This window comes from Poecile atricapillus, chromosome 13 (genome assembly GCF_030490865.1).
Source record: "Poecile atricapillus isolate bPoeAtr1 chromosome 13, bPoeAtr1.hap1, whole genome shotgun sequence".
Classification (NCBI taxonomy): domain Eukaryota; kingdom Metazoa; phylum Chordata; class Aves; order Passeriformes; family Paridae; genus Poecile; species Poecile atricapillus.
In genome coordinates this window covers 16176822-16189160 of record NC_081261.1, presented here as the reverse complement: position 1 = coordinate 16189160, position 12339 = coordinate 16176822, and the positions used below count along the sequence as shown (strand labels likewise).

Here is a 12339-nt window from a genome sequence, read left to right as displayed (position 1 = left end):
CCTTCACGCCGCTCTCGCCACACAGCGCACGGGCCAAAGCCGCACCAAACACAGCCCGCTCGGCCCCACAACCACGCCGCTGCTCCCCGACAAGCCACGCAACAAAGCCGCACCAAAGCCGCACCAAAGCCGCACCAAAGCCGCACCAAAGCCGCACCAAAGCCGCCTCTCGCCGCTGCTGCTGCCGCTGCCGCTGCCGCTCTGGCCGGCGCCGGCCGAGCGAGCAGCCTGCGGGGGCAGGACGCTGCGGCGGCGGCGGCGGCGGCTCCAGCGCCGGGAGGCGGCGGCCAACAGCGGCACCCGGAGGCGCCGCCACGCCACTGCAGCCGCCCGATGGCCGCGCTCAACGGGGCCCGCCTTGGGCCGGGCCTCAGCGGCTGCACCGCCTCCGGCCTCGCTCCTCCGCTGCAAACACCAAGCACACAAGCTCCTGCTCCATTCCACTACAACCACATTCTATCCATGATGTTCTGCCTGCTGCTCTTAAGGCTTTCTTTTGTGTCACGAAAGAATTGTTTTTATTAAACCTCAGGAGCAAATATTCATGGCTCCGCAGTAAAGAATCGCATTCAGCTGCTCTCAATAAAATCATAGCACACCTACAGCAGCAATAAATGATAATGCAGGGAATACTTGAAGAGTTTTTCTGCACTGTTGTCCCATGTCTTGAATAGTCCGTTCATGACCTGGCATCAATTAATCTGTGGTAGAGATTAACCTAAAGCACTGTAAGTAACACCAAAGCCAAGATAATAAAATAACAATAATTCTTTTATTTCTGACTCATGCAAGTTGTTTCATCTACATCTCCATATCCGAGTACTTGACAATGGAAAGTGCAAAGCAAGACTGAGTCCATCATAGATTCCAAATATGTTTGCAGTTTCCAATTTAAAATTACTTTCAAGGCCATTTAATCCACACCTCTGCCATGAGCAGGAATTTTTTCTGCTACACACGAATTTTGGAGGCATATCGAAAATTTTATAACCAATATGTTCCATTTTCTGACAAGCCAGACTGTGAAGCTTTCACCTAATCAAACCTTCCCTTCTCCTAGTTAAAACCACTGGCCCAGGTAAAAAGAGTATTTATGGAAACCCTTCCTCTTTACACCTCTAAACATCTCAGGTGGGTGAGGGAACTCCACCTGCACTCGGACAATTGGGACACAGGAGACCTTCCACAGGAGATCAGAGACACTGAGCGTCAGCTCATGACAACAAGCAATGCAAGAGTTACAAACACATAGAAATTAACAGAGGCAATAACACTTTGTAGGTCTCCCTTGCTCTACACAAGCAACTCAAAGCACACCCTACTCCATCAGGCACAGCCTTGGGGGATCTCTGACATGGGACAAGCAAGGCAATGACCCACTTCTTCTCTGGCCTCACACTCACAGCTCCCCTCTCTTCTTTTGCTTCTCAACCACGCAACTGGAAGCTTTTGCTTATGGCCATCTCCTCCCTGGGCACATTTATCAGGAGATGATAATGCACTACAGCCACAGCCAGAACAGAGGGACATTTCTCTGCTCACCACCGGTATGAGAAGGAACTGAAGGATTGCAAAGCACACAAAGGATAAACAACCACGCTAAAAGATTAGCGGTCATCCAATGGAGAATGGCTCATCAAACCATTGGCTTCCAGGGAATCTCCTCCCTGTCCTTATCACATGCTCTGTTCAACACAGACACAAGGCTCACTAAAGTCATATTTATTACATCTATTTCTCCCAACGGTACCAGAACACAATGTCACTCTCATATCTCCTGCCTTCCACTCCCAAAGAACAAGGGAAGGAGATGGTTACACACCATAGGTCAGTAAAAAGAGATGGGTTATTTATGATTTTAAGTAGGCCCACATACAAGGTAAATCAAGGAAAAACAACACATAAACAATACATACAGAAAAACCCAAAGATTTAATCATATAAGGCTAGGAAGTATTAGAAGACAACAAGTTGTCAGAAATTACCACAGTGAAGTCATTAAGACCTTTATTTCAGACCCTAAAATTCACCCCTGAGAGCACCCGGAATTCCCCAAGGTCCCAAGCTGCAAGTGTGGCCCAAAAGGATTTCATTGGACAGAGGATAGGGGGCTTCATTTGAAGAATCAATCCTCACCTCAATGATCTTCTTCTACTTCACAGCCAGATCACCTTGCACAAATATGAAACCAGTATTACAAACAGCTTCTCTTCAGCCTCATTCTCAAATTAAATCTTCTGAAAAATTAAAAAAGGTTCTCTTATTGCTTCTGCTTCCTATTCTTCCTATTCCCCACACACAGTTCTTTCCTGGGACGCTGAAGTAAGGATGTGTTGAAAAATGAATGTTTAAATTTTCAAAGTATTGACCAGAACTGTAAAAATGAATTGCAGCCTTTCTGCAAAGGAGGGCCCAAATGAAAGTGCAATTACAACTCGGAAGAAACTTTAGATCACAATGTTGCATAGAGAAACAGATGGATAATGGAGGTCTCACACACAATTAATTATTCTTCAAGACAGGAGTTGTGGCTCTATATGTACAGTTCCATACAGAGAAAACACCACCTTTGCAAAATGAATATTTATGAAGTTGTATTTCTTAAATGTAATATTCAGTGTCAAGCTGGGTGGGGCTCTGAAAAAGCTGCTCTGCTGGAAGATGTCCCTGCCCATGGCAGAGGAGTACAAAGGAGATGACCTTGATTGTCCTTTTCAACACAAACCATTCTACAGCTCTGTGTTTCTGTGATTCTATGATTACATTCACAGCTTCAAGGTATGGATGACAGACACTCTCCCTACAGGATAATTACATGGTCTGGAGCTTGAAGGATTGCCAGGCACAATGAGGATCAACTTTACTCCTTGCAAAAATAAAACCAACCCAACCAAACCCAACCCAAACCAAACCAATCATCCAAAAAAAGTTAATCAAGCCAGCAGAGAATGGAAAAACACCAGCAGAGTATCCATCACAGCTTCACATTTCAGATTGTCTCAACTGTACCACATACACAACACAGGAAACTCGATTGTAACTAATGCACACGAGGCCTCAAACAGGTGATCACTACACAGACACCAGACACTCATTTTCTTGCATAGGAAGACAAATAAAAACCTTGGAACTACAACTCTCAGCCTCCTCTAACTACTGGAACAAACAGACCTTGACACCATTCATTCATTCATTTGGAGCTATATCAGAGTGAACACCAGCACCAGCCCTGTCTCTGCATAGACAGACTTCTTCTCTCCAAACAAAACGTGAAAGCAAATTTTACATACAGACATCATTTGAAAAAAATTGTGTCCACAGCTTCTCAGATCCCAAGCATCACAAATGAGATCATTCTGATCCACACAATTATTGGAACAAGTGTAAAATGTTACAGAGGCCATCAATTTTCAGCAGCTCTGGCAAAGACCCAGCCATCCAAGGATCACCTCAAAGCCAACATCACCATCCTTCACCACATCCACTCCTCACAACAAGGGTGACCACCACTCTTGATGCAACAGAATATGGAACACAAACTGCACCATTTGAGCCAAAACCACACAAGATCAAATCATGAGACTCCTCCTGACCCATTTTCATCAGTCCACCAATAGCCCTGGGCATCAACACAACACATGCCATGTGTCCTCCAGCACCTCCTCACACATCACATCCCCAACACTCCCCCATAACACTTCACAGCTCACATGCTTTTCACAGAGCTTCAGAATTTACACAGACTCCACCAAAAGGAGACTGGCTCACACAGGATCTCCTGACCATGGATAATATTTGACTTCTCACCCAAACCACGGGACATGAAAAAGCATTTCTTACAGAGACATATTCCAGAAACCTGACTATGAAAGTCTCTCTCTTTTCACCTCTAAACATGAAAGATCCATCTGCAGATCATCAGACGAGTGAGGCAGAAATTGACACCTGCAGGATTGAAGAGCTCACAACACTCTTCTGGGTTACATAACTCACAGCAGATGATCAATAACGTTCTTTACAGGCAATGAAGACATTGCTTGCTCTTCCCATACGGCATCTTCCATAAGCACAAAGTGAAGCTTTTCAGTGACACAATTATGATGGGATGCAAATACTTTGGAAAAACCTCCCAGGGTTCTCCAGCCACCTGCTACACTGATCTTCTAGACAATTACATTCATAGGGAAACCCCACGTTGGTTCATGCTAGAGATAGGGAATGGAGGAAAACATTCCCTTCAGGCTTGCAGCAGACATTCGTGCACAGCTCACACAACTCCAATTTCCAACCCTTCCCATCATCCATGGCCTTCTTTCACCCACACAGCTTCAAAACACGTGACACTGGAGGCCCAGTTCCCCACACCATTTCTCTTCACACCACCAATTTCACACAGCCATCTTTCCACCTCTGCACTATGGAAGTGCCATTTCCCTGCTCACTCAAGTTCTGGGAAGAGACTTCATAGCTCTAAAAGGAAAAGCCGAGCAGTCTTCCAAGGGAGACGGACTCAGTGAATATCTGCACAGGGGGAATTATGCCCACCTTCTGTCTCCTGCTGCAAATTGAATCTCTCCCTTCCCATCCACCCAATTCTCTTGCCATGCTAAATATTTTATAGCCAGGGCTCATCCAGCTCCATTTGGCATAGAACAACCTTCAAAATCAAGAAAGAAACAAAGTAGTTCTGCCATTTCCTCCTGCATTTCCTCCTCCACATACATACACACACAGCCTTTTCAAAGAGCCACAAACTCTAAAAGGATCCTTCATCTTCATAACAGGCACACAGACATCATCAAGGAACACTTGATCAAAGCATGAATGACACGAAGACTTTTCCGGATGACCTCCACTGTGGATCATGGACAATGATAAAGGCTGAGAACAAAGTGCAGAGAAGTTCCACGCAAAGCCATCGGACTTTTCATCTAGACACATTCAAACTATTCCAGCACTGGTGCTCTTAAGAAGACACATGAGCCTCATAAAAAGATGTATATCCTCATAACGCCATACATCACTTCAGAACATCCAACACTAACAGCAGCACTCATTCTACACAGCACAGGGGACATGGGGGGGGAAACAACTCCAACCTGAGAAATACCCAAACTCACGACCTAACGAACAGCCTGACAGCAGCAGCCTTCTCCCTCCTTCCTTCTCCACTAACTGCAAGGCTGACCACAGACCCCATGTCCAAACAACGACAACAAAGGGCACCAGCCATAAGAACGTCACCGAGGGAAACTCGACCTCGCTTGGAAGCAAAATCTCCTTGGCAAGGCAGAGAAGAGGGCGGGAAAAGGACACGGGAGCATCAGGAGGAAGCACGAGTGTCGGAGAAAACGTGCCCAGAGCAACTCACCGAGGGAGCGGCGGGATCGGCAGGCAGGGCGGCGGCAGGGTTCTCGTCGCCGAGCAGCGGCGCGGGCTCGTCGGGCAGAGGCCGCGCCGGGAGGGTGTCGCAGCAGCTGGCGGCCGAGAAGCGCAGCTGGCTCTTGCGCGAGTCGGCCGTGAGCGACACGTCGTGCGAGTAGGACTGCAGGAAGGCGCGCACGCCGTCGATGCCCACGAAGTGCGACACGGGCACGCCGCGCAAGGCGCCGCTCTGGGCCGGCAGCAGGTGCTGGCGGCGCCAGCGGCGCAGGCGCAGCGCCAGCAGCAGCAGCAGGAAGGCGAGGAAGAGGCACGACACGGCGGCCACGGCCAGCACGAGCCAGCGCGTCAGGCTGCCGGCCGGCTCGCCCGGCGCCGCCGCCTCGGCCGCGCTGCCCAGCTCGGCCAGCAGCTCGGCCACGCTCTCGGCCAGCAGCACGCTCAGCGTGGCCGTGGCCGACAGCGCCGGCCGCCCGTGGTCCTTCACCAGCACCACCAGGCTCTGGCGCGCCGCGTCGCGGGCCAGCGGCGAGCGCGCCGTGCGCACCTCGCCGCTGTGCAGCCCCACGCGGAACAGCCCCGGCTCCGTCGCCTTGGCCAGCTCGTACGACAGCCACGCGTTCTGCCCCGCGTCCGCGTCCACCGCCACCACCTTGGCCACCAGCGCGCCGGGCTCCGACCAGCGCGGCGCCAGCTCCACGCCCGACCACGCGCCGCCCGAGCCCGCCGCCCGAGACAGCGGCGGGTACAGCACCTGCGGCGCGTTGTCGTTCTCGTCCACGATCACCAGCACCACCGACACGTTGCTGCTCAGCGCCGGCGCGCCGCCGTCCTCCGCAAGCACCCACAGCCGCAGCTCGCGCACCTCCTCGTAGTCCAAGGAGCGCAGCGCGTACAGCGCGCCCGTCTCCGCCTGCACCGACACGTACGACGACAGCGCCGCGCCCCGCACCCGCCCCTCCGCCAGCCGGTACCGCACGCGCGCGTTCTGCCCCCAGTCCGCGTCCGTGGCGCGCACCGTCAGCACCAGCGCGCCCGCCGCGTTGTTCTCCCACACACGCGCGCTGTAGCGCTCCTCCGCGAACACCGGCGCGTTGTCGTTCACGTCCAGCACCCGCAGCGCCAGCACCGCGCTGCTCTGCAGCGACGGCGACCCGCCGTCAGCCGCCCGCACCGTCACGTTGTACTCCGACACCTGCTCCCGGTCCAGTTCTCTGGCTGTCACCACACGGTAGTAATCGTCAAAGGATTTCTCTAAGCGGAACGGGAGGCGCCCATCAAGGGAGCAGTGCACCTCGCCGTTAGCCCCCGAGTCCTTGTCCCTGACGTGCAGCAGAGCGACGACGGTTCCTGATGGCGAATCTTCCGAGATCTCACTCAGTGCCGACCGCATCGAAATCTCTGGAACATTGTCATTGACGTCCGTCACAATAACCAGGACTTTTGAGGTGTCAAAAAGCCCTCCCCCGTCGTGTCCCTGCACCTCCAATTCGTAAGAGTTGCCTTCCTCGAAATCCAGGCTCTGCAACAGGGTGATTGCACCCGTGTCGCTGTTCAGTAGGAAAACCTGAGAGGCTTTCTGTGAAATTTTGTTAAACGAGTATTTCACCTGTCCGTTCTGCCCCTCGTCGGCGTCCGTGGCCGTGACGGTGACCAGGACAGAGCCCACGGGCACATCCTCGGGCACACGCACTGTGTACTCCGCCTGGCTGAACACGGGCGCGTTGTCGTTCGCATCCACCACGGTCACACGGATCCGAGCCGTGCCCGTCCGTGCCGGATCGCCGCCGTCCATCGCCCTCAGCACCAGCTCGTGAAACGCCGTCTCCTCCCGGTCCAGCGCCTTGGCCAGCACCAGCTCGGGACGCTGATCGCCACCGGGGCCCCCCTGCACGGCCAGCGAGAAGTGCTCGTCACCGCTCAGCTCGTAGCTCTGCACGGAATTCCGGCCCCAGTCCGGGTCATGTGCGTCTGGCAGGGGAAACCGCGACCCCGGTACTGTCGTCTCGCTCACTCTCAATTCTTTTTCTGCATCTCTGTAGCTCGGCACATTGTCATTAATATCCGTGATTTCCACGAGGATTCGGTAAACCTGCATCTGTCCCTCCACGATCAGCTCACAGCGCAGCACGCATTGCTGCACTCGCTCGCACAGCTGCTCTCTGTCGATCCTCTCCGCCGTCACTAAATGGCCCGTCTTCCCGTGCAGAATGAAATACTGCGTCTGACCTTCCGAGATAATGCGGACACCACGATCTCTGAGTTCCGGCAGCTGCAGTCCCAGGTCCTTGGCCACGTCGCCCACGAACGAGCCCTTGGGCAGCTCCTCGGGCACCGAGTAGCGCAGCTGCCCCCACGCCGCCTCCCACGCCGCCAGCAGGACGGCCCAGAGCACAGCTCGCTGCCGCCGGCCCCAGCGCCTCCCCGCCCAGCTCATCTCCGACAACTTAGCTCCCGCTGCCGCTGCTGCTCAGCTCCCAGCGCTTGCTGACCTTTCCCACCGGCCTCTCCGCTCCCGGGCCCTGCCCCAGCCTCCGCCGCCTCTCCGCCGCACGGATCCGCACCGGCAGCACGATCGCACACCGCCGCCCGGCCTGCCCACCCACCAATCCAGCGATCCAGCGATCCAGCCTGGCCGCAGCGGGCGGGGCTGCCGACAGCGCTCCGATCCTCCTCTCGCTCCTCTCGGTCAACAGCGGCGCCCGCAGCCTCCTCCCGGCACTGCAGCCACCGAGCGCTGCCCGCCCTGCCCGCCTACAAACAGGGACCACTCGCCACCCACACGCCGCTTTCCGTCCCGCGCCCATCTCCTGCCTCCGCTTTTCTCCAGCCCATCTCGCCTTTGATCCTCCAGGGCATCGCGATCGGCAGGAAGCCACAGATATTCCGTGAGCGCGGTTCTTTAACCGCACGGGACACTAAGCACTTACTAACGTCGTTATATGTAAATTAAAACCCTTTTTTCGTATTTAACCCTATACTTTATCGTTAGTCTTATCCTTTTTGTTCAAAAGCATCTTCAACAACAGGCTCTCAAAGAGGAAACGGGAGGATTCCATATCCCGAATAAACACAATTATCAGGTTCATTAACACAAGCGGGACGAGAGCAATTGCACGCTTCTTCAAGTCAGGGACCTAATTGTTACAGGAATGAATAACCTGGACAAATAAAGATGCAGCTAAAACACTTAGAAGAAAACTTTCAGGATTTCAAATCTTTCACATCCCTTCCTAAAATAAACATAGTGTTTCCTTAGATAACAGAGATTTACGTTTCATTAATTCATTCTAGGTTTCTTTTATTATGAAGTCAACGTGTAAAGAATTTAAGCTCATTAGTAAACTATCAATTTCTGCATTTCTTAACCACGCTGATACGATGTGTTTCCAAGAAAGGAATCATAGAACCATAGCAAAAAAGTACAATTGTGCTCTTGAAACATATCTGACCAGTAATCAAAATGTAAATTTGATTGATTCAAGTGCCTAAACCGTCATCTGGAAAATCTCCCTCATATGTGATCCCACTGTATCTCAGATGCCTCTCCTAGCAAACAAAATTTCAGATATTTTCTGTTCCCCATACAACGACTTCTGCTGACACCCCCAACATCTCTGTGAGAAAAGGGTAAAAAAATCAAAATCTCTGACACAAAAATCATTCAACCCTATCACAAGCATATGAAATAAAGATCATGAAAAGCAAAACAGCGAACTGACGGCCAGGATGCAGAAAAAGAAGCCATCCAGTCCCACTATTGCCATCCCCCCAGAAAAGGCCAACAATCGCTTTTTTCACTCAGCATAGACAACGGAGCTTCCCACTTTCGTTTCCCTTCTAAATCAAACCGGGACAAAACAAAGTTTAAGGAACGGGTTTGTGTAAATCTCTACACGAGTTCCAAGCACAGCCTTACTAAACAAAGCAGTCAGGAAGGATGAAAGCTGCATCACCCGCTGTCAGTGCTTTTTTTCCTTTTTCCTCGACCCCCTAATGGACAATCAGCCATTCTCCTTCCACAGAATACCAATACCAATGCGCATGCGGTACTGCGAACACATTGCAACTGATAGGGCTCAAAAGTTAAAGACAAAACCTCGCAGCTGAAGCTTAACCTGTGACCAAGGAAGAACCAAGTTCTTCCTGCTCTCCATGAACGGGGCATTTCTTAATTCACTCCATCACAGAGACAGGACTGTAAACCCTACAAAAACAAAAACTTCAATCTCAGGAAACATAGGGAAACAATGAGAAACGCAACTATGAGGAAAAAGGAGAGCTACAGTCAAAGCCTGTCAGCTGAATCTGTTACCTGAAAACAATGAAAAACTTCCTCCTCTATGCAGGGACAAAGATGACAAGTCCCCAATGACACCACGCATAGAATACCCGGAAAACATGAACGACGTTTCAGAAAGTTTTAAAATCAGAAGAAGCTGACGCTTTACACACCTGCAGTGCAGCAGCATCGGCGGGCGGCTCTCCCACGACGACGTTACTGCTCGGGCTCGGCTTCTCGCAGGAATCGCCGCCCAGAAGCTCCTCCGCCGACAGGACGGGCACCGCCGGCACCGGTGGCGGCGGCGGCGGCCAAGCGGCCTCGGGCACGGCGCGGGCCGGCGGCGGCACGCACAGGTTGTAGGAGTAGGGCAAGGTGCCCTCGCAGAAGTCGGCCGGGAAGGCGGCGCCGGCCAGCGAGAAGCGCTGCGCGCCCAGGCAGCGCAGCACGGCGGGCGGCCCGGCCCGCCGCAGCCGCGCCACCACGGCCAGCGCCACGCTCAGCACCAAGAGCGCCGACAGCAGCGCCAGCGCCAGCACCAGGTAGAACTGCAGCTCGGCCGCCGCCGCCGCCGCCGCCTCGGCGCCCGCCGGCCGCTCGCTCAGCTCCGGCAGCGCCTCCTGCAAGCTCTCGGCCAGCACCACGTGCAGCGTGGCCGTGGCCGACAGCGCCGGCTGCCCGTGGTCCTTCACCACGGCCACCACACGCTGCTTGGCCGCGTCCCGCTCGGACACGGCGCGCGCCGTGCGCACCTCGCCGCTGTGCAGCCCCACGCGGAACAGCCCCGGCTCCGACGCCTGCACCAGCTCGTACGACAGCCACGCGTTGCGCCCCGCGTCCGCGTCCACCGCCACCACCTTGGCCACCAGGTAGCCGGCCTCGGCCGACCGCGGAACCACCTCGAACGGAGACGACGCCTCTCCCGTTGCCGCCGCCCCTGCCGCCGGCCAGAGCACCCGCGGCGCGTTGTCGTTGCGGTCCAGCACGAAGACGCGCACCGTGGCCGTGGAGCTGCGCGCCGGCGCGCCGCCGTCCTGCGCCCGCACGGCCACCGCGAACTCGCGGCACTGCTCGTAGTCGAAGGAGCGCTGCGCGTACAGCGCGCCGCTCCGCGCCTCCACCGACACCAGCGGCGCCGCGCCCGCGCTGCCGCCCGCCAGCCAGTAGCTCACGCGCCCGTTGGCGCCCGCGTCCGCGTCCCGCGCCTGCACGCGCAGCACCAGCGCGCCCGCCGCGTTGTTCTCCGCCACGTACGCGCTGTACGCCGCCTCCTCGAACACCGGCGCGTTGTCGTTCACGTCCGACACCTCCAGCACCAGCTCCCTGCTGCTCCACAGCGACGGCCTGCCCCGGTCCCGGGCCACCACCGTCACGCGCTGCTCCCACGCCTGCTCGCGGTCCAGCGCGCTCGCCGTCACCACCTTGTACGAGCCGCCCGACGACGCCACCATCGACAGCGCCGCTTCCCCCGACAGCTCACACGTCACCTGACCGTTCTCGCCGGAGTCTCTGTCCCGCACTTTCAGCAGGGCAACCACGGTGCCGACCGGTGCGTCCTCGGGCACGGGACTGGACAGGGATAGAATGGAGATCTCAGGCGCGTTGTCGTTCTCGTCTGTGATGTCTATCTGCACCTTGCACTGTGATACTAAACCCCCGCCGTCTCTCGCCTCCAGACCGAAGACGTACTTACTCTTCTCCTCGAAATCGAGGGAACCCACCGTCCTGACCTTGCCGCTCTCTCTTTCAACAGTAAACAATGCAGTGATACTCTCTGAGACGTCGCCAAAATAGTACGACACCTGCCCGTTGGTGCCGAGGTCTGCATCTGTCGCCAATACCTGCAGCACCTCTGAGCCAGCTGGCAGATTCTCTGACACTCGCGCCTCGTAGAGTCTTTTGCTGAACACGGGTGAGTTGTCATTTAAATCCGTCACGTTGATGTGAATCTGGATAGTTCCGGACCTCGCGGGGTCTCCGCCATCCACCGCCGTCAGCACTAGTTCAAAAGAGCTCTCCTTCTCCCGGTCCAACGTTTTGTCAAGCACCAGTTCAGGCTGCTTGCTTCCGTCGGGGCTCTCCTTTAAAGCCAGAGAGAAGGATGGGTTGCTGGTTAGATGGTAAGACAGCAGAGAATTCTTTCCCACATCCGTGTCTCGCGCAGTCTCCAGCAGAAAACAAGCACCGGGAAGCGTCCATTCACCGATCTCGAGATAAAGAAGAGCCTTCCTGAAAGCAGGAGAGTTGTCATTCACGTCCTCGATGGACACCTCGACGGGGAAAACGTTCAGAGGGTTGTGCACCACCGCGTCAAAGCTGACAGAACAGGACGCCGACTCGCCGCACATCTCCTCCCGGTCCAGCCTCTCGTTCACATACAGGTTGCCGTTCTCCTCATTCACCGTGAAGTATTGCTTCTCCTCGCTCAGCCGCAGCTTGCGCGCCGGCAGCTCGTCCGCGCTCAGCCCCAGGTCCCGCGCCAGCGGCCCCACGAGCGAGCCTCTGCCCAGCTCCTCGGGGATGGCGTAGCGGAGCCGCTCGCCCGCCGCCCGCCACCACACGCACAGCAGCACCGCGGCCAGCAGCGCTCGCCCGCCGCCCGGCCCGCGCCTCTGCCGCCGCCTCACCGCCATTCTCGCCCGCCGCCGCCGCCGCCGCCGCTCGCCAAGCTCCTG

The 12339-nt window shown here is 55.1% G+C and overlaps 2 protein-coding genes across 2 annotated transcripts; both read right to left on the bottom strand.

Moving 5' to 3' along the window:
- Positions 1-3: 3 nt before the first annotated feature.
- LOC131584256 (protocadherin gamma-A10-like) lies at positions 4-7832 on the bottom strand. The gene is made up of 2 exons (XM_058849163.1): positions 5372-7832; positions 4-405 (listed from the first exon to the last, which is right to left on the bottom strand). The coding sequence occupies exons 1-2, from the start codon at positions 7817-7819 to the stop codon at positions 4-6; spliced, it is 2850 nt and encodes a 949-aa protein (XP_058705146.1). The 5' UTR covers positions 7820-7832.
- A 1963-nt stretch (positions 7833-9795) lies between these two features.
- On the bottom strand, positions 9796-12307 carry LOC131584254 (protocadherin gamma-B5-like). The gene has a single exon (XM_058849162.1). It carries the CDS (start codon positions 12295-12297, stop codon positions 9796-9798), a length of 2502 nt encoding a protein of 833 aa, XP_058705145.1. The 5' UTR covers positions 12298-12307.
- Between the last annotated feature and the right edge of the window lie 32 nt (positions 12308-12339).